The sequence below is a fragment of the Schistocerca cancellata genome, chromosome 6 (assembly GCF_023864275.1).
Source record: "Schistocerca cancellata isolate TAMUIC-IGC-003103 chromosome 6, iqSchCanc2.1, whole genome shotgun sequence".
Classification (NCBI taxonomy): domain Eukaryota; kingdom Metazoa; phylum Arthropoda; class Insecta; order Orthoptera; family Acrididae; genus Schistocerca; species Schistocerca cancellata.
The window spans coordinates 216893743-216914432 of NC_064631.1; the positions used below are offsets into that span (position 1 = coordinate 216893743).

At 42.6% G+C, this 20690-nt stretch overlaps 1 protein-coding gene across 1 annotated transcript in view; it reads left to right on the forward strand.

Moving 5' to 3' along the window:
- The window catches only part of LOC126088256 (homeobox protein orthopedia-like), a 58953-nt gene extending 41795 nt beyond the window's left edge, over positions 1–17158 (forward strand). Inside the window, exon 4 of the mRNA XM_049906386.1 lies at positions 17115–17158. Coding sequence (XP_049762343.1) covers positions 17115–17158 — 44 coding nt within the window. The remainder of the gene's footprint in view (positions 1–17114) is intronic.
- Positions 17159–20690: the final 3532 nt, after the last annotated feature.

Sequence of the window (20690 nt, forward strand, 5' to 3'; positions counted from 1 at the left end):
CTAGCAGTCCGCCTCTGAATTGCTTCTATGTCCTCCCTCAATCCGACCTGATAGGGATCCCAAACGCTCGAGCAATACTCGAGAATAGGTCGTATTAGTGTTTTATAAGCGGTCTCCTTTACCAATGAACCGAAGACGACTATCCGCCTTCCCCACAACTGCCATTACATGCTTGTCACACTTCATATCGCTCTGCAATGTTACGCCCAAATATTTAATCGACGTGACTGTGTCAAGCGCTACGCTACTAATGGAGTATTCAAACATTCACCCTATCCAAAAGATCATTTATGTAGACAGAAAATAACAGCGGACCTAACACACTTCCCTGGGGCACTCCAGATGATACCCTCACCTCCGATGAACACTCACCATCGACGACAACGTACTGGATTCTATTACTTAAGAAGTCTTCGAGCCACTCGCATATTTGGGAACCAATCCCATATGCTCGTACCTTAGTTAGGAGTCTGCAGTGGGGCACCGCGTCAAACGCTTTCCGGAAGTCAAGGAATATGGCATCCGTCTGATGCCCTTCATCCATAGTTCGCAAGATATCATGTGAAAAAAGGGTGAGTTGTGTTGCGCAGGAGCGATGCTTTCTAAAGCCGTGCTGATGCATGGACAGCAACTTCTCTGTCTCAAGGAAATTCATTATATTCGAACTGAGAATACGTTCGATAATCCTGCAACAAACCGATGTTAAGGATATTAGTCTATAATTTTGAGGATCCATCCTTCTACCCTTCTTATATACACGCGTCACCTGCGCTTTTTTCCAGTCGCTCGGGACTTTACGTTGGGCAAGAGATTCGCGATAAATGCAAGCTGTTGGACGCAAATTCTCCGACTTGCGTGTCCCTAATCTACCCCAGTTATCCAAGCGGGGAAACGGGGCCCCGAAGTTTAACGTGGAATACAGACCACGTATTGCTTCTGGCAACTCCTCACGTTGTTGAGAGTTCAAGGCTAGGTTAAAATAAAGACTGAAAAAGTCGTGGGTCGACTGAGAATCGATCCCGCGATCTTTCAGCTTCCCAGGCCCCGCTTTACTCCTATGCCACCAAGCCCATCTCCAGGTTTTCATGAGAGAGTTTGCGAGTATCAAAAATGTAACTTGTATGGCCGTTTCTTTTGATTTCATTGACTTAGACTTAGAAGCTTCAATTATTTACTGCGCCAAAGGTCCGTGGACTTTAGTCCCTGACACAAAGTTCATCTTGATCCTATATGCATTCCTGACAAAATGGGATCTTAACCGACGGACGGACAGGTAGACGGACAACAAGCTTCACGACTTTAGGTCAACGGAAAATATTCTATAGGTTTTGATGGGAGTTTGAGATTATCGAAGTGTGTGACATAAATGGCCGTATCTCTTGATTGCATTGACTTAGAAGCTTAAACTTTTCGCATCGCCCTGCACCGTAGACCTTAGTATGTTACGTAAATTTCAACTTGATAGTCTACCAGTTCCCGAGAAAAACAGAGCTTAACGGTCGGACTGACAGACACACGGATAACAAAGCGATCCAAAGAACTCCGTTTTTACTGCTTGAGGTATGTAACCCTAATAAAATGATTGTTCGTAGCCGTAAGTGGAAACAAAAGTGTTTAATATGACGATTTAGGGAAATCAAAGAAAATCTAAATCCAAATGGCTGGCCGGAGATTTGAACTGCCGTACCTCCGCGAATACCAGCCAAGTGTCTTGCCACTGTACCATATCGCTCGGCTGTTATGTTGTGAAATGGTTCATTGATTGTGTCTGTAAAACAAACTTTGCAGCGATCAGTACAAAATACCTAACAACTCGTAATTAATTTTTTGTTCAAGGAAGCCGCTTCATGTCTTCATGCTAGCAAAATTATGCTTCAGACAGGAACAATTCGGTGTTACATTGATATTTCCAATGGTATGACACGTAACTTGCTTTGCATGTGCAGAGGCATGCATGCGGTCGGTACATTTGTCGGAGAATTTGTAATTTAATTTCTTTTCTGGTGTTTTGTTTAAGTCCTTGCCTCCCTCAGAAGTCACCTGAAAATAGCAGTGATACTTTTTGCCGAAAGTTCCTGAGGAAATAACGACTCGTTTCGCCATAACACCTGAGCTGAATTGAAATTAACGCATACGAGTTGTCCGTGAAAAGGAAGCGTACATTTAGAACTATTCTGTCTGTGGTCTAATACGCGGTAAGACGTCGAGAAGAAACAATTTTGATGTGCGCTATTCCTCGAGAGATAATAGGATTACAGGGACTGTTCTGTGAGTGGGCACAGAAGGCTGATGGAAGCTCCAACCAGCGTCTGTATCGATTAAAACCGCCGCCATATTAATGCAGGACTCAACGGGAAGTTTGGAACGCGCACGCAGCAAGGCCTGTAACTTATTGATTTCACAAAACCCGTAAAAGAAATTACCATTGCGTAGGAATTTCAATGCCTTTTATTTACTTGTAGCTCAGCCAATGTTCTTTTCATTCATTTGACTGGCAGTTATCCGTACGTTACTACATAAATAGATTGTAACATTAAAGAGCGTTCAGTGTTTTCATTCATTTGGCTGAGAGTTATCCATATGTTGCTAGTTAAGTACTGGGATGGTGCAGAAGTTCGTAGCGTTTTTACATAAGTTTAATAAACACAACAGATACACATAACAGATATAAGTCGTCACTAGTATATTCTCCTTCACTATTTACAAGTCTGCCAACGTGGAGGTAGCTTTCCGATTCCGCGACTGCAGAAATCACATGGTTTTGAGGCGAAGAACTCTTCATCCGCAAAAGGAAGTTCCTTCAAGGTTCTTCAATAGAGAGTACGAAAGGCGAAAGTCTGAGGACGCAAGATCAGGTGAATGAAGTGGATGCGGAATTACTTCCCAACCTCAATTCATGTACAGTGTTTTCTGTCAGTCTAGAAAAATACGTTTTCGTGGAATAGCATCACTTCACGTCGTCTTCCTGGTCGTTGTTCTTGGACTACGTCTGCATTATTTCCACAAACAATACAAATGTTTCTGACTGCATCCACTACTGCCCCCCCCTCCCCCTTCTGAACTAAAAATGAAGAATATGTCGGAACCATTCCGATTTCTCCACAAGGTACTCTATTTTATAGAGTCTACAGCTCCACCACTCACTACCTCCAAATGACAAAGTGAGAATATGCAAACTCAAAGAGCAACAGTGAAATACAAATAAAAGATGTCAATCGATAAATAAACCCATAGCAACCGGAACATCAGCATGCACAACAAACACGCTGTGAACATATTCTTTCTTTCTTTTGCTGGGGCCTGGTCCGGCGATTTCGCAGGGTTGGCATGGTTGGGACCGGATTTGGCAAGGTTAATTTTAAGAGGTGGCCAGATGCCCTTAGTGTACCCAAGCTGTCTGCGTCTAGTGTAATCCATGGAATAGTGCGAACGTGTTTAGATGCCAACGAGTCATGTAACTGAGGCGGAACTGGGGGACCAGCCCGGTATTCACCTAGAGGGATGTGGAAAACCGCCTAAAAACTACATCCAAGCTTGCCGACACTCTGGCCCTCGTCATTAATCCGCTGGGGGATTCGATCTGGGGCCGGTGCGCCTACCCGAGTCCAGGAAGCAGCCCCAGCTCTCGGTTAACCTGGAGGGTACGCTGCGAACGTATACAGCAACCTGATATATTGTAACATTAAAGAAAATATAGTTTCGACTATTTATTTTCATAGTAATTCAAGTTTAAATGTGTATGAATTTCTAAGGGACCAAACTGCTGAGGTCATCGGGCCCTAGACTTACACATTACTTAAACTAACTTACACTAAGGATAACACACACACCCATGCCCAAGGGAGGACTCGAACCTCCGGCGGGAGGGGCCGCGGAATCCGTTACATGGCACCTCCATAGTAGTCCTGTCAAATATCATGGTCTGGGCTTAGGCATTTACAGAAAAAATAAATTGCAAGGACGGCAACGAATTTTGTTTTTCATGGAAAAAATGTATTTCATGCTATAATGTATCAAAATAATTTAAAATGTTTTGGAGAGAACAGTATTTATTTGTACAGAATATTTATTTCTGAACAAGCATAGCCTAATACGTTGTTCTCAGCCATGTTATATCAGCTGCAATACGTAACGTGTCATATTCACTTCCCATTCAGCAAGAAAATTTAGGCAGATCCCAAAGACTACCTTACTTTCGTATATTTAATTCATTTTTTCATTTTACTTTTTTGAAAATCCTTCACGAGAGAAAATTGTCTACTGGTTGATTCACACATTAATATAAGAAAACAGGTTAACTGAAGAACAACGCTATTTGCACCCAATACAATCTTCTGTTCTTTACAATCTCAGCACCATGTACAGCTGAAGAAACTTGACATGGTTAACTGGTGACTGGCAACTGGCAGCCGACAAAGGGAGATGAACATCTTGGTCAAACCCATAAAAGTGGGGCATTAGTTACAATAACGAAATTATATTTCGGAGGAGCAGGTTTAAAATACTCGTTAAGTCATCTTTATTTATGTCTTTTCCCTTTGTTCTAAATTACTTCACGCAAATGGTGGATGATCCTCCAACAGTATCTCAACTTACCTGATAACCCAAACACGATCATTACTTCCTCCTACATGTCGCTTATTTTTATAGGCACAATTATGCAAGAAACTTTGATTTACGGCAAGCCGCCTCAGGTATTGTAAAATTGCCTTGGTATCTTAGCTGAAAGAGTGTCTCAAATATGATGACAAAAAATTGTTGACATTTGCGTAGGTAGTCCCTATAAATCTGCCTTTTAACTGCCAATCCCAGTCTCATGTGTCATTTAGGTAATTATTTGCTGCCAGTGATAATGAGTGTAAACCCTGACATCAGAAGCGAATATGCTGATATAAAATTTAGAGCAACTGGGTTGATTTAGATCTTATTTTAGAGCACAGTTTGATTTACTTGCCTTTAAATATTAGTTAGACTACGCCTCCTTCGGCAGAAATAAAAGTTCCACCGACATGAAGTCGCATATAGCGATTGCTGTCCTTGCAAGGTAATGAAAATTAAATGCTCAGAATCAGTTAGAAATATAATGAAATCAGAACTATGAGGAGAAGTCAAATGAAAATTAGACAGATGGAAGAAAAGTAAGTATACTGTTTATTATTTCAAAAGTAATGGCCATAACTGTTAATACATTTATCCCATTGCGAGATAAGGCAGCCAGTGCGTTCATGAAAAAATGTTTGCAGTTGCCTACTGAATTATGATTGTACCCAGGTGTGCACCTCTTCGTCCAAAGCAAATCTACAGGCACGAATGTCTTACTTCGAGGCTCCAAAAGCATGGTAGTCGCATGGGGATAGACCGGGACTATATGGATGATGTATAATGGCTTTCCAGTGAAACTTCTGCAGTGTAGTTCAAACAACCTTGGCAGCTTGTGGGCGGACATTATCCTGCAACACAATGATACCATTCAGCGAGTGGTACGTGGGCACTTGGCAAAAACTGAAGCATGGCATCAATTCCAGACGCTCAGAGATGTTGACAGAAGGCTCATTCTTCTTCTTCTTTTGCTTGTGCCTTTACCTCACGATTTCGCAGGATCGGCAAGTTTATGTACGGATTTGGCAAGGTTAATGTTAAGAGGTGGCCAGATGCCCTTCCTGCCGCCAGCCCGTACCCACCGAGACAGAATTAGTGTACCCCAGCTGTCTGCATATAGTGTAATCCATGGAATAGTGTGAACGTGTTCAGATGTCTGCGAGTCGTGTAATTGAGGTGGGATGTAGGAACCAGCCCGGTATTCACCTAGAGGGATGTAGAAAACCGCCTAAAAACCACATCCAGGCTTGCCAGCACACCGGCCCTCATCGCTAATCCGCTGGGTGGATTCGATCCTGGGCCACTGCGCCTACCTGAGTCCAGGAAGCAGGGCATTAGCGATCTCGGCTAATCTGGTGGGTCGTGGAAGGCATCATTCTGTGGAAGCATAATGGCCAGATAATGGCCACCCACATATTGCCAAGATTGCTTCGAATACGGTGCAGAGGTTTCGCTGGGAAGCCCTTATACATCCTCCATACAGTCCAAGTCTTTTCCAACGCGATTTCCGTGTTCTTGGAGCCATGAAGAAAGACATTTGTGGACGTCAATTTGCTTCAGATGAAGAGGTGGTACACCTGCCTACAATACTGGTTCCATAATCAACCGCAAACATTTTTCCGTGAAGCTATTTACTGTCTTGTCTCACTGAGGGATAAATGTATTAACAGTTTAGCGATTATTTTCGTTTTACTTCCCCTTGCATAATTATAATACGTGTAATTTCTCACAATAGTTTTTTTTCTGTTACAGAGATCATATAAACAAGATATCTATTTATTTTTATTTTTTAAAAATAAGACTCATAATTTATTTTCAACAGGACAGTCAAGTGTTTAAAAGACCTCACAAATACTTTGAGCCTACTTAGTCTTATTGAGACAGTAAATCCTGATGCTACCCACTGACACATATCTTTCACAATAAATCCCCTTGATAAATGGGATTCCACTCTCATCAAACTGATCAAAGTATCCGCACACTTGCAACAGCATGCGCTAGCAATATGTTCCAAAACGCTACGCAAAAAATAGGAGCGTGGTTTCGATCCACGGACCTCTGGGTTATGGGCCCAGCACGCTTCCACCAGTTGAGACCTGGTAGTCAAGGGAAGGCAGGATTCGGTTACGATTGTCTACGGGGCCGTTATCGGTTACTGTTGGTTGCCTTTTACAATTACACACAATTTATTTTAAACCAGTAATTCCAGAGTCAACAATAAATTTAAAAAATGTCACATGTTATTAATGAAGGAATAAACAACAGTGTAAATAATAGTGTTTTCAGTGGGATGCAATTTATCAAATCAGCATTAAATACAGATACAATAGATAATGTTTCAAAAGCAAGCCACTGTTATCTGCGCAGAATGACGATAAATTAAGTCCGCAGCTCGTGGTCGTGCGGTAGCGTTCTCGCTTCCCGCACCCGGGTTCCCGGGTTCGATTCCCGGCAGGGTCAGGGATTTTCTCTGCCTCGTGATGACTGGGTGTTGTGTGATGTCCTTAGGTTAGTTAGGTTTAAGTAGTTCTAAGTTCTTGGGGACTTATGACCATAGATGTTAAGTCCCATAGTGCTCAGAGCCAATAAATTAAGAATTGTTTAAAACTTGCTGAAACTTACAAATTACAGGTATTGAAATATTAAATGCAAGTCGCCACAAACACATATGACGCCAGGAATGGCAGAAAATAAGGTTTTAAAGGCTTACTGCGTAAATACCAATGCCAAATTAGAATTTTGAGGCAAGCGACAACAATCACGGCTGAAGGCCTTACACGCAAAAATTTCAATAAATTAAGAATTTTTTAAGACTTCGCTGCAATTTACAACTTACAGGTGTCGAAATATTAGGGTAAGTTCCCACAAATACTGCAGAAGGCATCAGACACCAGGAATGGCAGTAAATAAGGTTTTAAGGCTAAAATACAAATACCCAATTAGAATTTTAAGGCAAATGACCACAATCACGGCTGAAGGCCTTACATGCCAGGAACCGCAATAATGTTTTAAAAAAGTTTCAGAAACCTCCGGTAACACAGCAAATACAATAGCAAAAGTTAATTAAAAAAACAAGCAACTGATCCAGACGGTGATCCAGGAATCGATCTCTGAGAAGGTCTGGCAACAAACACTTTCGCGAGCGATGACATAGGCAGCCAAGAGTTGCATTCACTTCCCAAGATGGTAACTCAGACTAGTGGCAGTCTAACGAATGACTAATGATAATCTTGCTGAAGCTACCTGACGTCCGATAAATCAAATGCAATGATGAAACAATACGCCAAAGCCGGAACCGGCGGTCTGCACTACGTACCCAGGAAACTGTGTTTAGAGTGCCCAGAACGAGAAAGGAACCACTACCACCAGAGTAGAAAGCACTCAACTCGCTGCTCTTCACCTTAGCGACACTACGAGCAGGAACACGAACCCAAGTCACTGGAAAATTGCGAGATATCACAATGGTGGAGGTTTCTCTACTCTGATTGAAATTCACTCATCTTACAGCTTGCTGGATCCGGTTTACGATGAGGTCGTGCACCCTCGTGACCACAGCCTTTCCATCCGGCAATCCATGCATGCCATCAGCAGTCCAGGCATGTTGGCACACTGCACGGACCTAGCTTCTACTGAATCGCGAACCGAAGTAGCCCACTCACACTGCCCGGGAAAGTAACGACGTCGTCCCAAAGATAGGGCAACAGTTACTACATATCGATAACCACCGCTGCTGTCACTAGTGGACAGGCAACGCTTGCGAAACCGAGTGGTTCCAGTGAACACGAGAAGAAGACAACAACCGCAACCATGCCAACTAAACGATACCGTCTGGCCTCCAACAGAGAGCGGAAACCTACAAACAGCATCAACGCGAGCCGCAGCACGGTTCAACTGACCCATAAACTTCTTTTCTTGTGAGTGACATGCGGTGCTGTAGCAGAGAAAAGAAGGGTACCAGCAGAAAAATGCCACTATCGGAGAACAAAAATGGCGAATATGCTGCTGTTTAGAAGACTCTGAAAAATATGGTACCAGCTGCCTTCTTCAACACCTTCAAAAATTTTCCCAAAAAATTTAGCTTACGAATATGTTGGCACTTTCTTGTGCTGAGAGAGAAGGAGATAGTCGCAGTGGGAAAGAAACAGAAAAGTTATAAATATTGGAAGATAGTAGAGAGTGTTTGAGGCATAGAAAGACCAAAGGAGTGTGTGAGTGAGAGGAACACAGTGGCCATGGAATGTAGTTGACAGTGACAGAATAGTGCTAGAAAAAGAGTGAAGGAGACAGTACCAGTGAAAGAGAAATAAAGAAAATGGCAAAGTGGAAGTGGCTGAGAGTGTAGGACAATGATCATAGAAAGAGAGAGATAGTGGCAGTGTGAAGAGGCAGCAGCAGTGGGAAGGAATGAAATAGACAGTAGCAGAAAGAGAGAGCAAGAGGGAGACAGGGACAGTAGTTGTAGCACAGAACAAAGGATACTGGCTATAATACAGGAAACAGTTGCGGTTAGAGACACACAAACAGATAATGACAATGAGTCGGGTTTGAATGAGTGAGTGGATGCGTATGAACTACTTACAGCGATGGGCTGGTGGGTGTGAGAAGGTTACAATTAAAGGAGTTTGTGGGAGTGAGATGAGGGTTGCATGTTAAAACGAGCACGCCAAAATTTTGGGAACATTTTTGTAGGTACTGAGGATGGTAGAATGAAATTGCTGGTACGCCTCTCTTCAGTCAGAATCTTTTATTTAAGCTGGAGGATATTGTCGTTTCTCGTGCCGCAATAGGAGCATTTTTCCACTGGTTGGTTCTTAGGCATTCCAGAAACTGTATGTGCTTAACAAAACTTCATGGCAGCTGCTTCAGATTTGCTGCAGCAGTCTCAACACATCTTACAAAAATCATCTAATTTATTTCAGTCATCAAAAGAACCTTTACCACTGAGTAAATCGTCCTTCAAAAGGTCCGATATTGATTTCATTCCTGGCGTACAAGCGACGTTAGCCGAGTAACCACAGTGCCTGCTTGAAATAACAGCTGTGAACAACACGCGAGCATTCCATCTATCAATTGTGAGCAGCCAGTTTTAAGTAGTGGCAGTACGGCCGTGGTGTGTAAACGCTGTTTTGTCGTAAATCGCAATGGTACAACATCTCTAAATCAGGTGTTCAAGGCGATATCCAGAATTTTTTGAAAAAGAGAGAAGTGTGTGCAAAGTTTGTCCCAAACACGCGACTCGCCAAAGAAAACAACGACGCGTGGGCGCCTGCCACGGCTTGAATACAATATGCAAACAAGTCATCACGGGAGACGAGACTTAGTGTTATGTTTATGAACCTATCACAAAAAGACACAGTGCGCAAAGTCATGAGAAGGGTCAACGCTTTGACGACGTACTCGACGTTCAAGCCATTGTACCGTGCTAGTTGAAGAACATCCCAAAAGACTTTTCTGGCAGTACCACTTCTCAATTTCTTGTTTTTTTTTCTTCTGGCAGTGTTTGTTCCCTGGGAGTGACAGTGGTATCATGTACATCTACATCTATGATCTATGGTCTGAGAAGCGCTATGAAGTGAGTGAATGGCAGAGGGTACTTCTTATTACGGCTTTTTCCCGTTCCTTTCGTATATGGAATACGGGAAGAATGATTGCTCAGAAGTCCTGTGCGCTTTGAAATTAGTCTAATGTTTTCTCCCGGTCTATACAGGAGCGATTCGTGGAGGGCTATCCACATCTACATGATTAGTCTGTAATTCATAATTAAGTGCCTGGCAGAGAGTTCATCGAGCCATCTTCAAGTATTAAATCTTCCCGTGCGAGCTCTTATTTCTCTTATTTTATTGTGATGATCATTTCTCGCTATCTAGATGGGCGCTAACAAAATATTTTTTTACACTCTGAAGAGAAAGATGGGTACTGAAATTTCATGAGAAGATCCTGTGGCAACAAAAAACGCCTTTGTTTTAATAATTGCCACCCTAGTTCGCGTATCGTAACTGTGGTACTTTCTCCTCTGTTTCGCTATAATACAAAACGAGCTGCTTTCTTTAGTACTTTTTTGAGGTCTTCCGTCAGTCCTATCTAATATGAATCCCTCACCGCATCGCAGTACTCAGAAAAGGTCATACAAGCCCGCAATGTTAGCAGTCTCTTTAGTAGACATGTTGCATTTTCCAAGTGTTGTGCCAATAAATCGCAGTCTTTGGTTTGCTTTACCCCAGAAAATCATCTATATGATCGTTCCAATTTCTGTTATTCGTAACTGTAATTCTTAAGTATTTACTTCAATTTTCGGCCTTTAGTTTTGTGTGATTTATTGTGTAACCGAAATTTTGCGGACTCATTTTAGTACTCATGTCGATGACTTCATACCACTCATTATTTAGAGTCAATTACCACCATCCGCACCATACAGATATCTTTTACAAATCATTTTCCAATTGGTTTTGATCATCTGATGACTTTACAAGTCAAAATGACAACAACATCTACAAACAATGTAAGAGGGCTGCTCAAATTGTCTCCTAAATCTGTTACGTAATCAGGAACAGCACAGAGCCTATAACATTTCCTTGGGGAACGCCATCTGCTCTTCCTCTTCACCCCACTCTCGGTCCATTTTCTCCCCCCTTCTTCCTGTCCATCTCCTCCTTCCCCCTCTTTGTCTAACTCCTCCTCTTCCTTTTCTCGCCACAGTATCGCCCCCAACCCCATAGGAAGCTGGTGGGTCTTATCTCTACAGCTTTTTTTTTTTCAAATCGTAACTAATATGTGCATCAAATTTGACTCATATCATTCCAGGGGTTTAGGAAGAGCTTTTTATCCGTGGCTTTGCCCGCGTACTCACATATATTATATATTCACATATATTTAACATGTTTCACACGTATTTCTACACATATTTCACCTGTATGTCTTGCGAATTTCACCCTGAAGTTTTATTTTCACGCAGCTCAATTTTTACGACGTATATCCTGAAATATGTGTCGTACAATGATATAATTTTGCAGGGAGAATGTGACTAGTGCCTGCAAAATGTGTAGTGAATAGAGATCTACATCTACTTCTACATTTACGTGATTACTCTGCTATTCACAATATAGTGCCTGGCAGAGGGTTCAATGAACGACCTTCAAGCTGTCTCTCTACCGTTCCACTCTCGAAGGGCACGAGGGAAAAACGAGCACTTAGATTTTTCTGTGCGAGCCTTCATTTCTCTTATTTTATCGTGATGATCATTTCTCCCTATGTAGGTGGGTGCCATCAGAATGTTTTCGCAATCGGAGAAGAAAACTGGTGATTGAAATTTCATGAGAAGATCCCGTCGCAACGGAAAACGCCTTTGTTTTAATGATTACCACTCTAATTCGCGTATACTGTCTGTGACACTATCTCTCCTGTTTCGCGATAATACAAAACAAGCTGTCCTTCTTTGAACTTTTTCGATTTTATTCGTCAGTCCCACCTGATGCGGGTCCCACACCGCACAGCAATACTGCAGAATAGGGCGGATAAGCGTGGTGTAGCAGTGTCTTTAGTTCACCTATTGCACCTTCTAAGTGTTCTGCCAATGAATAGCAGTCTGTGGTTTGCTCTACCCACAACATTATCTATGTGATCGTTCCAATTTATGGTATCTGTAATTGTAATCCCCAAGTATTTAGTAGAATTTACAGACTTAAGATTTTTGTGACTTATCGAGTAATCGAAATTTAGCGGATTTCTTTTAGTACTCATGTGAATAACTTCACACTTTACTTTATTCTGCGTTAATTTCCACTTCTCGCGCAATACAGATATCTTATCTAGATCATTTTGCAGTTCGTTTTCGTCATCTGAAGACGGTAAATGACAGCATCATCTGCAAACAACCTGAGAGGGCTATTGAGATCTTCTCCTATGTCGTTAATACAGATCAGGAACAACAGAGGGCCTTTAACACTTCCTTGGGGAACACCGGATATGACTTCTGTTTTACTCGATGACTTTCCGTCCATTACTACGAACTGTGACCTTTCTGACAGGAAATGACGAATCCAGTCGCACAACTGAGGCGATATTCCATAGGCACGTAGTTTGGTTAGAAGATGCTTGTGAGGAACAGTCTCGAAAGCCTTCTGGAAATCTAATAATATGGAATCAATTTGACACCCCCTGTCGATAGCACTCATTACTTCATGAATATAAAGAGCTGTGTTTCGCAAAAACGATATTTTCTGAATCCGTGATATGTGTCAATAAATCCTTTCCTTCGAGGTACTTCATAATGTTCGAACACAGTATATGTTCCAAAACCTTACTGCAAATCGACGTTAGTGATATGGGCCTGTAGTTCAACGGGTTACTCCCACTTCCATTTTTGGCTATTTGAGTGACTTGAGCAATTTTCCAGTCTTTAGGTACTGATTTTTCTGGGAGCGAGCGGTTGTATATAATTGCTAAATATGGAGCTATTGTATCAGCATACTCTGAGAGGAACCTGACTAGTATACAATCTGGACTGGAGGCCTTGGCTTTATTAAGCGATTTAAGCTGCTCTGTGACACCGAGGACATCTACTTCTATGTTTCTCATCTTGGCAGTTGTTCTTGATTGGAATTCAGGAATATTTACTTCGTCTTCTTTGGTGAAGGAGTTTTGGAAAACCGTGTTTAATAACTCTGCTTTCGTGGCACTGTCATCAGTGACTTCACCGTTGTTATCGCGCAGCGAAGGTACTGATCGCGTCTGCTTTATGTATGACCAGAATCACTTTGGGTTTTCTACCAGATTTAGAGACAGAATCTCGCTGTGGAAAATGATTAAAAGCATCTCGCATTGAAGTACGCGCTATATTTCGAACTTTGCAAAACTTTGCCAGTCTTGGGCATTTTGCGTTCTTTTAAATTTGGCAAGCTTTTTCGCTGCTTCTACAGCAGCGATCTGACTCATTTTGTGTACCATGGAGGATCAGTGACATCACTTATTAATTTGTGTGGTATGTATCTCTTAATTGCTGTTGATACTACCTCTTTGAAATCATTCCACAACTTTTCTACGCTTACATGATCAGATCGGAAGGAGTGAGATTGCTCCTTAAAAAGACGTTAAGAGCATTTTTATCAGCTTTTTTAAATAGATATACTTTGCGTTTCTTTTTTATGGTTGTAGGTGTTACTGTATTCAGCCTAGCAGCAACTGCCTTGTGGTCGCTAATACCTGTGTTCGTCACGATGCTCACTATTTGTCCAGGATTATTTGTTGCTAAGAGGTCAAGTGCGTTTTCGCAACCATTTACTCTTCGAGTGGGCTCATGAACTAACTGTCCAAAATAATTTTCTGAGATAATAGTAAAGAGGTAACAACTTAAAAGATCGTGCATGATGCGGCAGGTTCTTCGCATCTCAGTGTTTTTGACGTCATACATCCTGAACTATGAAACGAACAAGGATATAATTTTTCTGATACTTTCAGTGATGTATGTGAATACTGTCTGCAACATGTCACGAAGGCTTAGTAATAACGAAGAAATAAATTAAAACGTCATGGTTCATGCGGTAGTTTTACTGCACGAACAGCAAAAATGTAGTAAGCGAGAAACTTATTTCCATTTCATCATTTTATGGCGGTTGTCAGCGAGAAAAAGTTTCATAAAGGTTTGAAATTATGTGTAAAGTTTGTTGTAAGTCATCACGTGCTCTCATCCTCAAGTACAGGATGAATAAAGAGTAGATATTCAGACGTCGTGGGCTACACTGCTTTTTCACCCCCACCCTTGTGGTAGATAGGTTATTCTGATCCCCACAGCGATTTTTTCCAGACAGTGAGTAATGTGTGTACGAAGTTTGGTTTAATTCGGTCCAGTGGTTTAGTAGGAGATGTTGAAAATACATCCGTCTTTATCCGGGTCCAAAAAGCACTAAAACACGTTATAAACCTAAAAATACATTCTAATATTAATGATTGAATGCACACTTCGTCCCGTGTTCATCAGCCAGAACATTCGCTGCAAAAAAGTCTTCCAAATCAAAGGTTCGCTCAGATTACTGCAAACCAACAACTATTCCGAGTCCTGCCTTGCCCTACACTCACAAACGTCATCATCACTGATACCCCATTTCTTCAGATTAGTCTTGCACCTTGTCACCTCTGTTGCTAGTCTGTTGACGGTCTTCCAAGTCCCGTATTGGAGATGCGGGCCTGATAGTAGCTTCTCTTTTGTTCTCCATAATCCTCTAGAGGACTTCATTCCACACCTCTCAGGGAGGCGGGCTTCTGCTGACGTTGGAATTGGTGGAATTTTTTTCTGCATTTCAGTCGTAATGGATAAAATCTAATTCCAAACAAAAGAGGCCTTGGATCGGTTTCTTGCTTCTTCTGTTCAGTCTCTGCCGCTACGTGTCGTCTGACACTTGTGGGTCTTCTCCCAAGAATGGAAAGACCTTATCGGCTCGAGTTGGTATCGGGCACCCTGTAATTAAGCAGCCTGTCTCATGAAGAAGTATATCAACTTGATTAACATGTGCAAAGTTCCTCCGGACTGGAGCGGTGTACTCTAGAGAAGACAAACACAGACCAGAGCGACGAGCGGAGGATATTGGGCTGTGTTACCCGTGGTAAAGAACGTGTAACTGAGCAACAGATTTATATATAATCTGATAAATATCCCATCTGACCACCGGGCTTTGTTTTAACAACCTCAGCTATTTCTCAACGCCATCAATCTTTGCAGTGGTGCGGAAATTTAACTTGAGCAGTACTCATGGGTTTTCCTTTGTAAAGTAACATATGTAAATGGAGTTCATAGTATCGATTTTGCTTTGATACCACCAATTCTAGTTCCTCTGTTAACCATACCCTCCCTGACACTTGACAATCTGGCTTGCGGAGTATAGATGTACACCGACGGGGGAAAAAATCGCAACACCAGGAGAAGTTGTGTGACATAAATGAAAGTTTGTAGGCGTGTTTATACATCCGAAAGATGTCACTAGTAGCATAAGAGTGGCGCTAGTAGAGCCACTATGAGGATTCAAGCCAGGTTTGCTTTAGATACACGCTGTAGTAGTCGTGACAGTCAGTTACCTTTGAGGCTAAATGTGGTGAGTTGATGTTAGTCAAAAATGGCTTTAAGGGGCGACAAAGATCCCATTGTCAGCACCTCGCTGAGATGCTGGATCTGCGATATTGCATAGAGACTTGGCAGGAATGTAGAAACTGTACGCGATTGCTGGCAGCGGTGGTCAACAGAATGTACGGTCGCGAGAAGACAGGGCTGCGGACGGCCACGTGGCACTGCCTAGAGGGAAGACCATCGTGTCGTACTGCTCCTGCAGCAGCAATTTCAGCTTCATTTGGCTCTACAATGACACGACGAGCTGTTGCAGTTAGCTGACTGTGGAATCGGTGGATTCAGGAGGGTAATACGGAACGCCGTGCTGGATCCCAACGGCCTCGTATCAGTAGCAGTCGAGATGACAGGCATCTTATCCGCATGGCTGTAACGGATCGTGCAGCCACGTCTCGATCCATAAGTCAACAGATGGGGAAGTTTGCAAGACAACAACCACGTGCACGAACAGTTCGACGACGTTTGCAGCAGCATGGACTATCAGCTCGGAGACCATGGTTGCGGTTACCCTTCACGCTGCATCACACACAGGAGCGCCTGCGATGGTGTACTCGAGGGCGAACCTGGGTTCACGAATGGCAAAACGTCATTTTTTCGGATGAATCCAGGTTCTGTTTACAGCATTATGATGGTCGCATACGTGTTTGGCGACATCGTGGTGAACGCACACTGGAAGCGTGTATTCGTCATCGCCAAACCGGCGTATCACCCGGCGTGATGGTATGGGGTACCATTGGTCACACGTCTCGGTCACCTCATGTTCGCATTGACGGCACTTTGAACAGTGGAAGTTACAGTTCAGATGCGTTACGACCCTTGGCTCTACCCTTCATTCGATCCCTGCGAAACCCTATATTTCAGCAGGATAATGCACGACCGCATTTTGCAGGTCCTGTACGGTCCTTTCTGGATACAGAAAATTTCGACTGCTGCCCTGGCCAGCACATTCTCCAGATCTCTCACCAATTGAAAACGTTTGGTCAATGGTGACCGAGCAACTGGCTCGTCACAATACGCCAGTCACTACTCTTGATGAACTGTGGTATCGTGTTGAAGCTGCATGGGCCGCTGTACCTGTAGACGCCATCCAAGCTCTGTTTGACTCAATGGCCAGGCGTATCAAGGCCGTTATTACGGCCAGAGGTGGTTGTTCTGGGTACTGATTTCTCAGGATCTATGCACCCAAATTGCGTGAAAATGTAATCACATGTCTGTTGTAGTATAATATATTTGTCCAATGAATATCCGTTATCATCTGCATTTCTTCTTGGTGTAGCAATTTTAATGGCCAGTAGTGTGTATTCCAGAAATGTCATTACTTTACATTAATTATTTTTTTATGTTGCGATTTTTTTTCCTTATACTGCGCTACACATATGACGTCTTTCCGTTGTTCTGTCGGCAGATCCGGTCTTCTACGGGCACGAAGGCAATGACGCCCTCAACTGAGAGCCAGCGCCGTGGCTAGTGCGCCGGTTCGACTAGCGCCCTCCTCGCCGCTGCTGCAAGAGGAACCACGGCAACAATGACCAGCGTTTCATCGGAGGGAACGTGCCCAGGCCGGCCGGCGTGGCGACGTCAGTGAAGTGCGCGTGGCGCCGGCGTCCGGCGACGGGGACCTGTATAAGTGTTAGCGGCATGTTGCGATGCCTCTCGCCCCGGGAACCGCCGGGCTTAACGACAATTTAGAGGACATATTAGCAACACGTTTCAGTTAGGTTCTGAGAATTTGTCGATTTATTAGCTGGATGTTCTTTATAAAACCATCGATGGGACTGCCACAATTGAAAATAAAGTACGTGTACGCCTTACATATTTATATTCAACCCTCGAGAAATTGAGTCAGAACGTCTTCGACTAAAATAGCCTGTAGTTTGTAAGGCGTCACACGGAGAGCACTGCATTCTTTCACGTTTTGTAGAAGATTAAGTGACCTGTCTCATACGAGGGCTGTCCAGAAAGTTAGTTACGACCGGTCGCGAAACGGAAACCACTGGGAAAATCCGGTAAAGCTTCGCACAGATGTGTTGGTCAGTGTCTCTAGTATGCCCGTCAATCGTGTTGCGACGCTCTTTTCAGTTTTGAGTGAACAGTGAGCACGTAAAGATGCGTAGGGAATAGTGTCTCCCGCCAAGCATGAGGGCCCGATTAGAGATTTCGCCTGTGTCATGCAGCCCACATAACACAACTGTCGAGCAGTTCCTTCTTCAGGCCAATTCTCGGCCGCACACCGCAGGGGCAATGAAGACGCTCCTGCAGCGTTTCCGATGAGAAGTGTTTGATCACCCACAATACAGTCCGTAATTGGCTCCCCCTGAGTCTCACTTCTACTCACAAAAACAGCTGGCCATGAAGACAAAATTTTTCGACAGACAACGAGCTGCAGACCTGGCCGAAAGCACAGGCGGTTGCTTTCTATGACAAGGATATTGGAAAGTTGATACAACACTACGACAAAACTCGAAGTTGGAGCGGCGACTATGTAGAGAAGTAGGTGGAAGGTGTACCTAACTGTTGCAAATAAAATGTTTCTGGTTTTCACTGTGGTTTCCGTTTCGCGACCGATCGTAACTTACTTTCTGGACAGCCCTCGTATTTGAATTATTTCTTACATCTTACCAAAGAGCCTTTGTTTGATTTCTGTAACCGTTTTAGACATGTGTGTTAGTGGTAGTACTTATTATTATTTTCCTGCCCAGGCCATTACTGTACAGTTATTTAAAAATTCAAAATAACGCAATACAATACAATACAATACAATATTGACAATACATACACTGGACTTTGTACATGTCATATTGATTTTGAGGCTTAAAATTCGGCAGTCTTGATTGCTGGGACATTCGCTGTAATCAGGTCCTCCAGCGTGCAGGCTTCACGCAGCTTCGGGCAGTCCAGGAGGTGTTCACTGTGTTGAAGCTCTCGACATTCTCAGGCTGCATCTCCAGTCATGTGGACCCATCCGTTCAAGTTCTGTTTGCACCACTTCAGTTCGCAGTCTATTTAAAGTCTTCCAAGTCTGGTAGGGTTGCTGCAAACAGCAGCGATTTCTCCCTTTCAGGTTTTCTTGTTACTTCCAGTGGCCTTGTTTCACTACATTTCTATTCGGAGAGCGGAAGGTGATGATGTAATGGCTTCAGCTGTCCGAAGAAAGCTGTCTCCCTGAAGATCGCTCCGCTGTTAATATACTATCACAGACTACCGGGCGTACCCTGGGCCACGTTAGGAGCTACCCTATCGGGAGAACCTTCCACCACCAGGACGGCAACAGTAATGAGTTGCAATAATTTCATACTCACTTAAGACAATACAAGATTGAACTTAAGAGCAAATCTTTGTAAATTAAAACATTCGTACAAATCGTCGTCATTCTTATCTCATGAAAGCAAGCTTTCCAGATCAACTTTTGTACGATTAGATTTAAAAGTGGCAAGGCCTCTCAGACAGTATAAAAGAGTATATGTGCACTTTTTTCGAATTGTCTAATTGGAGAAGCTTTTTTTCTTTTGAACAAAAGGCAACAATACACCAAGAGTAGAGTAGGATTTCCCCGTGAACTCCACAGGTAAAACATACCGAACTGGCGTAGTGGTTAGGTACTCGACTCATATTTGGGAGGATGGCGTTTCAACCTGTCTGTATGTTCAGATTTATGTTTTCTGTGATTCCCTTGACTCGCTGAAGACGAGTACAGAGATGGTTCCTTTGAAAGGACGTGGCTGATTTCCTTCTTCATCACTAACCGCTCCGAGCTTGTGCTCCGTCCCTAGTGATTTCGCCGTCGACGTGTCGTTAAAACTCCCCTCTCCCTTCCTTCCTTTTTCCTCCCGCTTATAAACGAAACTATCGACTTGCAGATGGATGAACATTCATATGCCATGAATGTTGTGGAAGGTCTTTCAAGTTCTAGTGTTTTCACCAGTTCACTACCCACATACTTAATTTAATGAAATAGGTGAAAATATTTCTTTCTGCTATCCCTGTAATGCTAATTTTTTCTATTTGTACTTTCGTGACCATTGTCTATAGGGTAATCTAATAGAAACAGTCTATGTAAGATGGTAACACTAGGAGTAAATTACTTAGAATGGCAAGTCTGTTAAAGTGTGGTTCGGTAAACGGTAAAGCTCATATATCAGATTTTCAATACACGAGTTTATAAACAAGTGTTCGTAAGTGTAGCGACAATTTACTAAACACGTAGCTTCCACATACACCCAAATTTTTTAAATCTAGATATTGCGTGTTAATCTCAATTTTGATTTCTTAAAGAGTGGTTAAAATACAAATGAATTACTGCAAAGTCTTTGTATTTTTGTATTTTCAAGATATGAGTCGGTGTGTAAATCACCTACAGCAGGTATGCGAAAAAACGTTGTCAGCTTCTTTGTCAGCTTCTTCATAAAGGCTTCCGCAATTTGAAACTCGTGCACGACGAACATTCTACGCTGAAATAAGAGTTTGACTGGTCCAACTAATTATGAAGTTTTGGACTCCAGAATGAATAAAGGAAGTAAATCAAATAGTGTGTGTTTAGTAATTTATTTGCGTTTTAAGAGCCAAATATTTTGGTCGTCAATCCGACTGCTGTAGTCCCTAGGCTGTTCTTAACGAAATTCAGATACAACTCAACAAAAAATCATTATAACTAGCTAGTTCTGTAGCGTAATGGGTTAGCATAATTTTTCTGACTCTGGAAAAGCTTCAGATTATGAATCAGAACAGGCGATGAAACATTTCTAAGGTACTTTTCTAAAGTATTTATACTGAAGAGATTGTAAGTTCCATCCTAAACAATGAGCTGCTGGTTCGTGGAAACTACGTTTTCGTACAAAATGTTTACTGGGCCATGTCAAAAACAGCAAAATAAAAGTTCAACACTGCCCTTTTTTTAACGGAAAGCAGGAGTTTTAGAAACACTTAGGACTTATTAACAACTGCATCCATCAGTCATATCATACACAGGTGACCTAGTGAACTT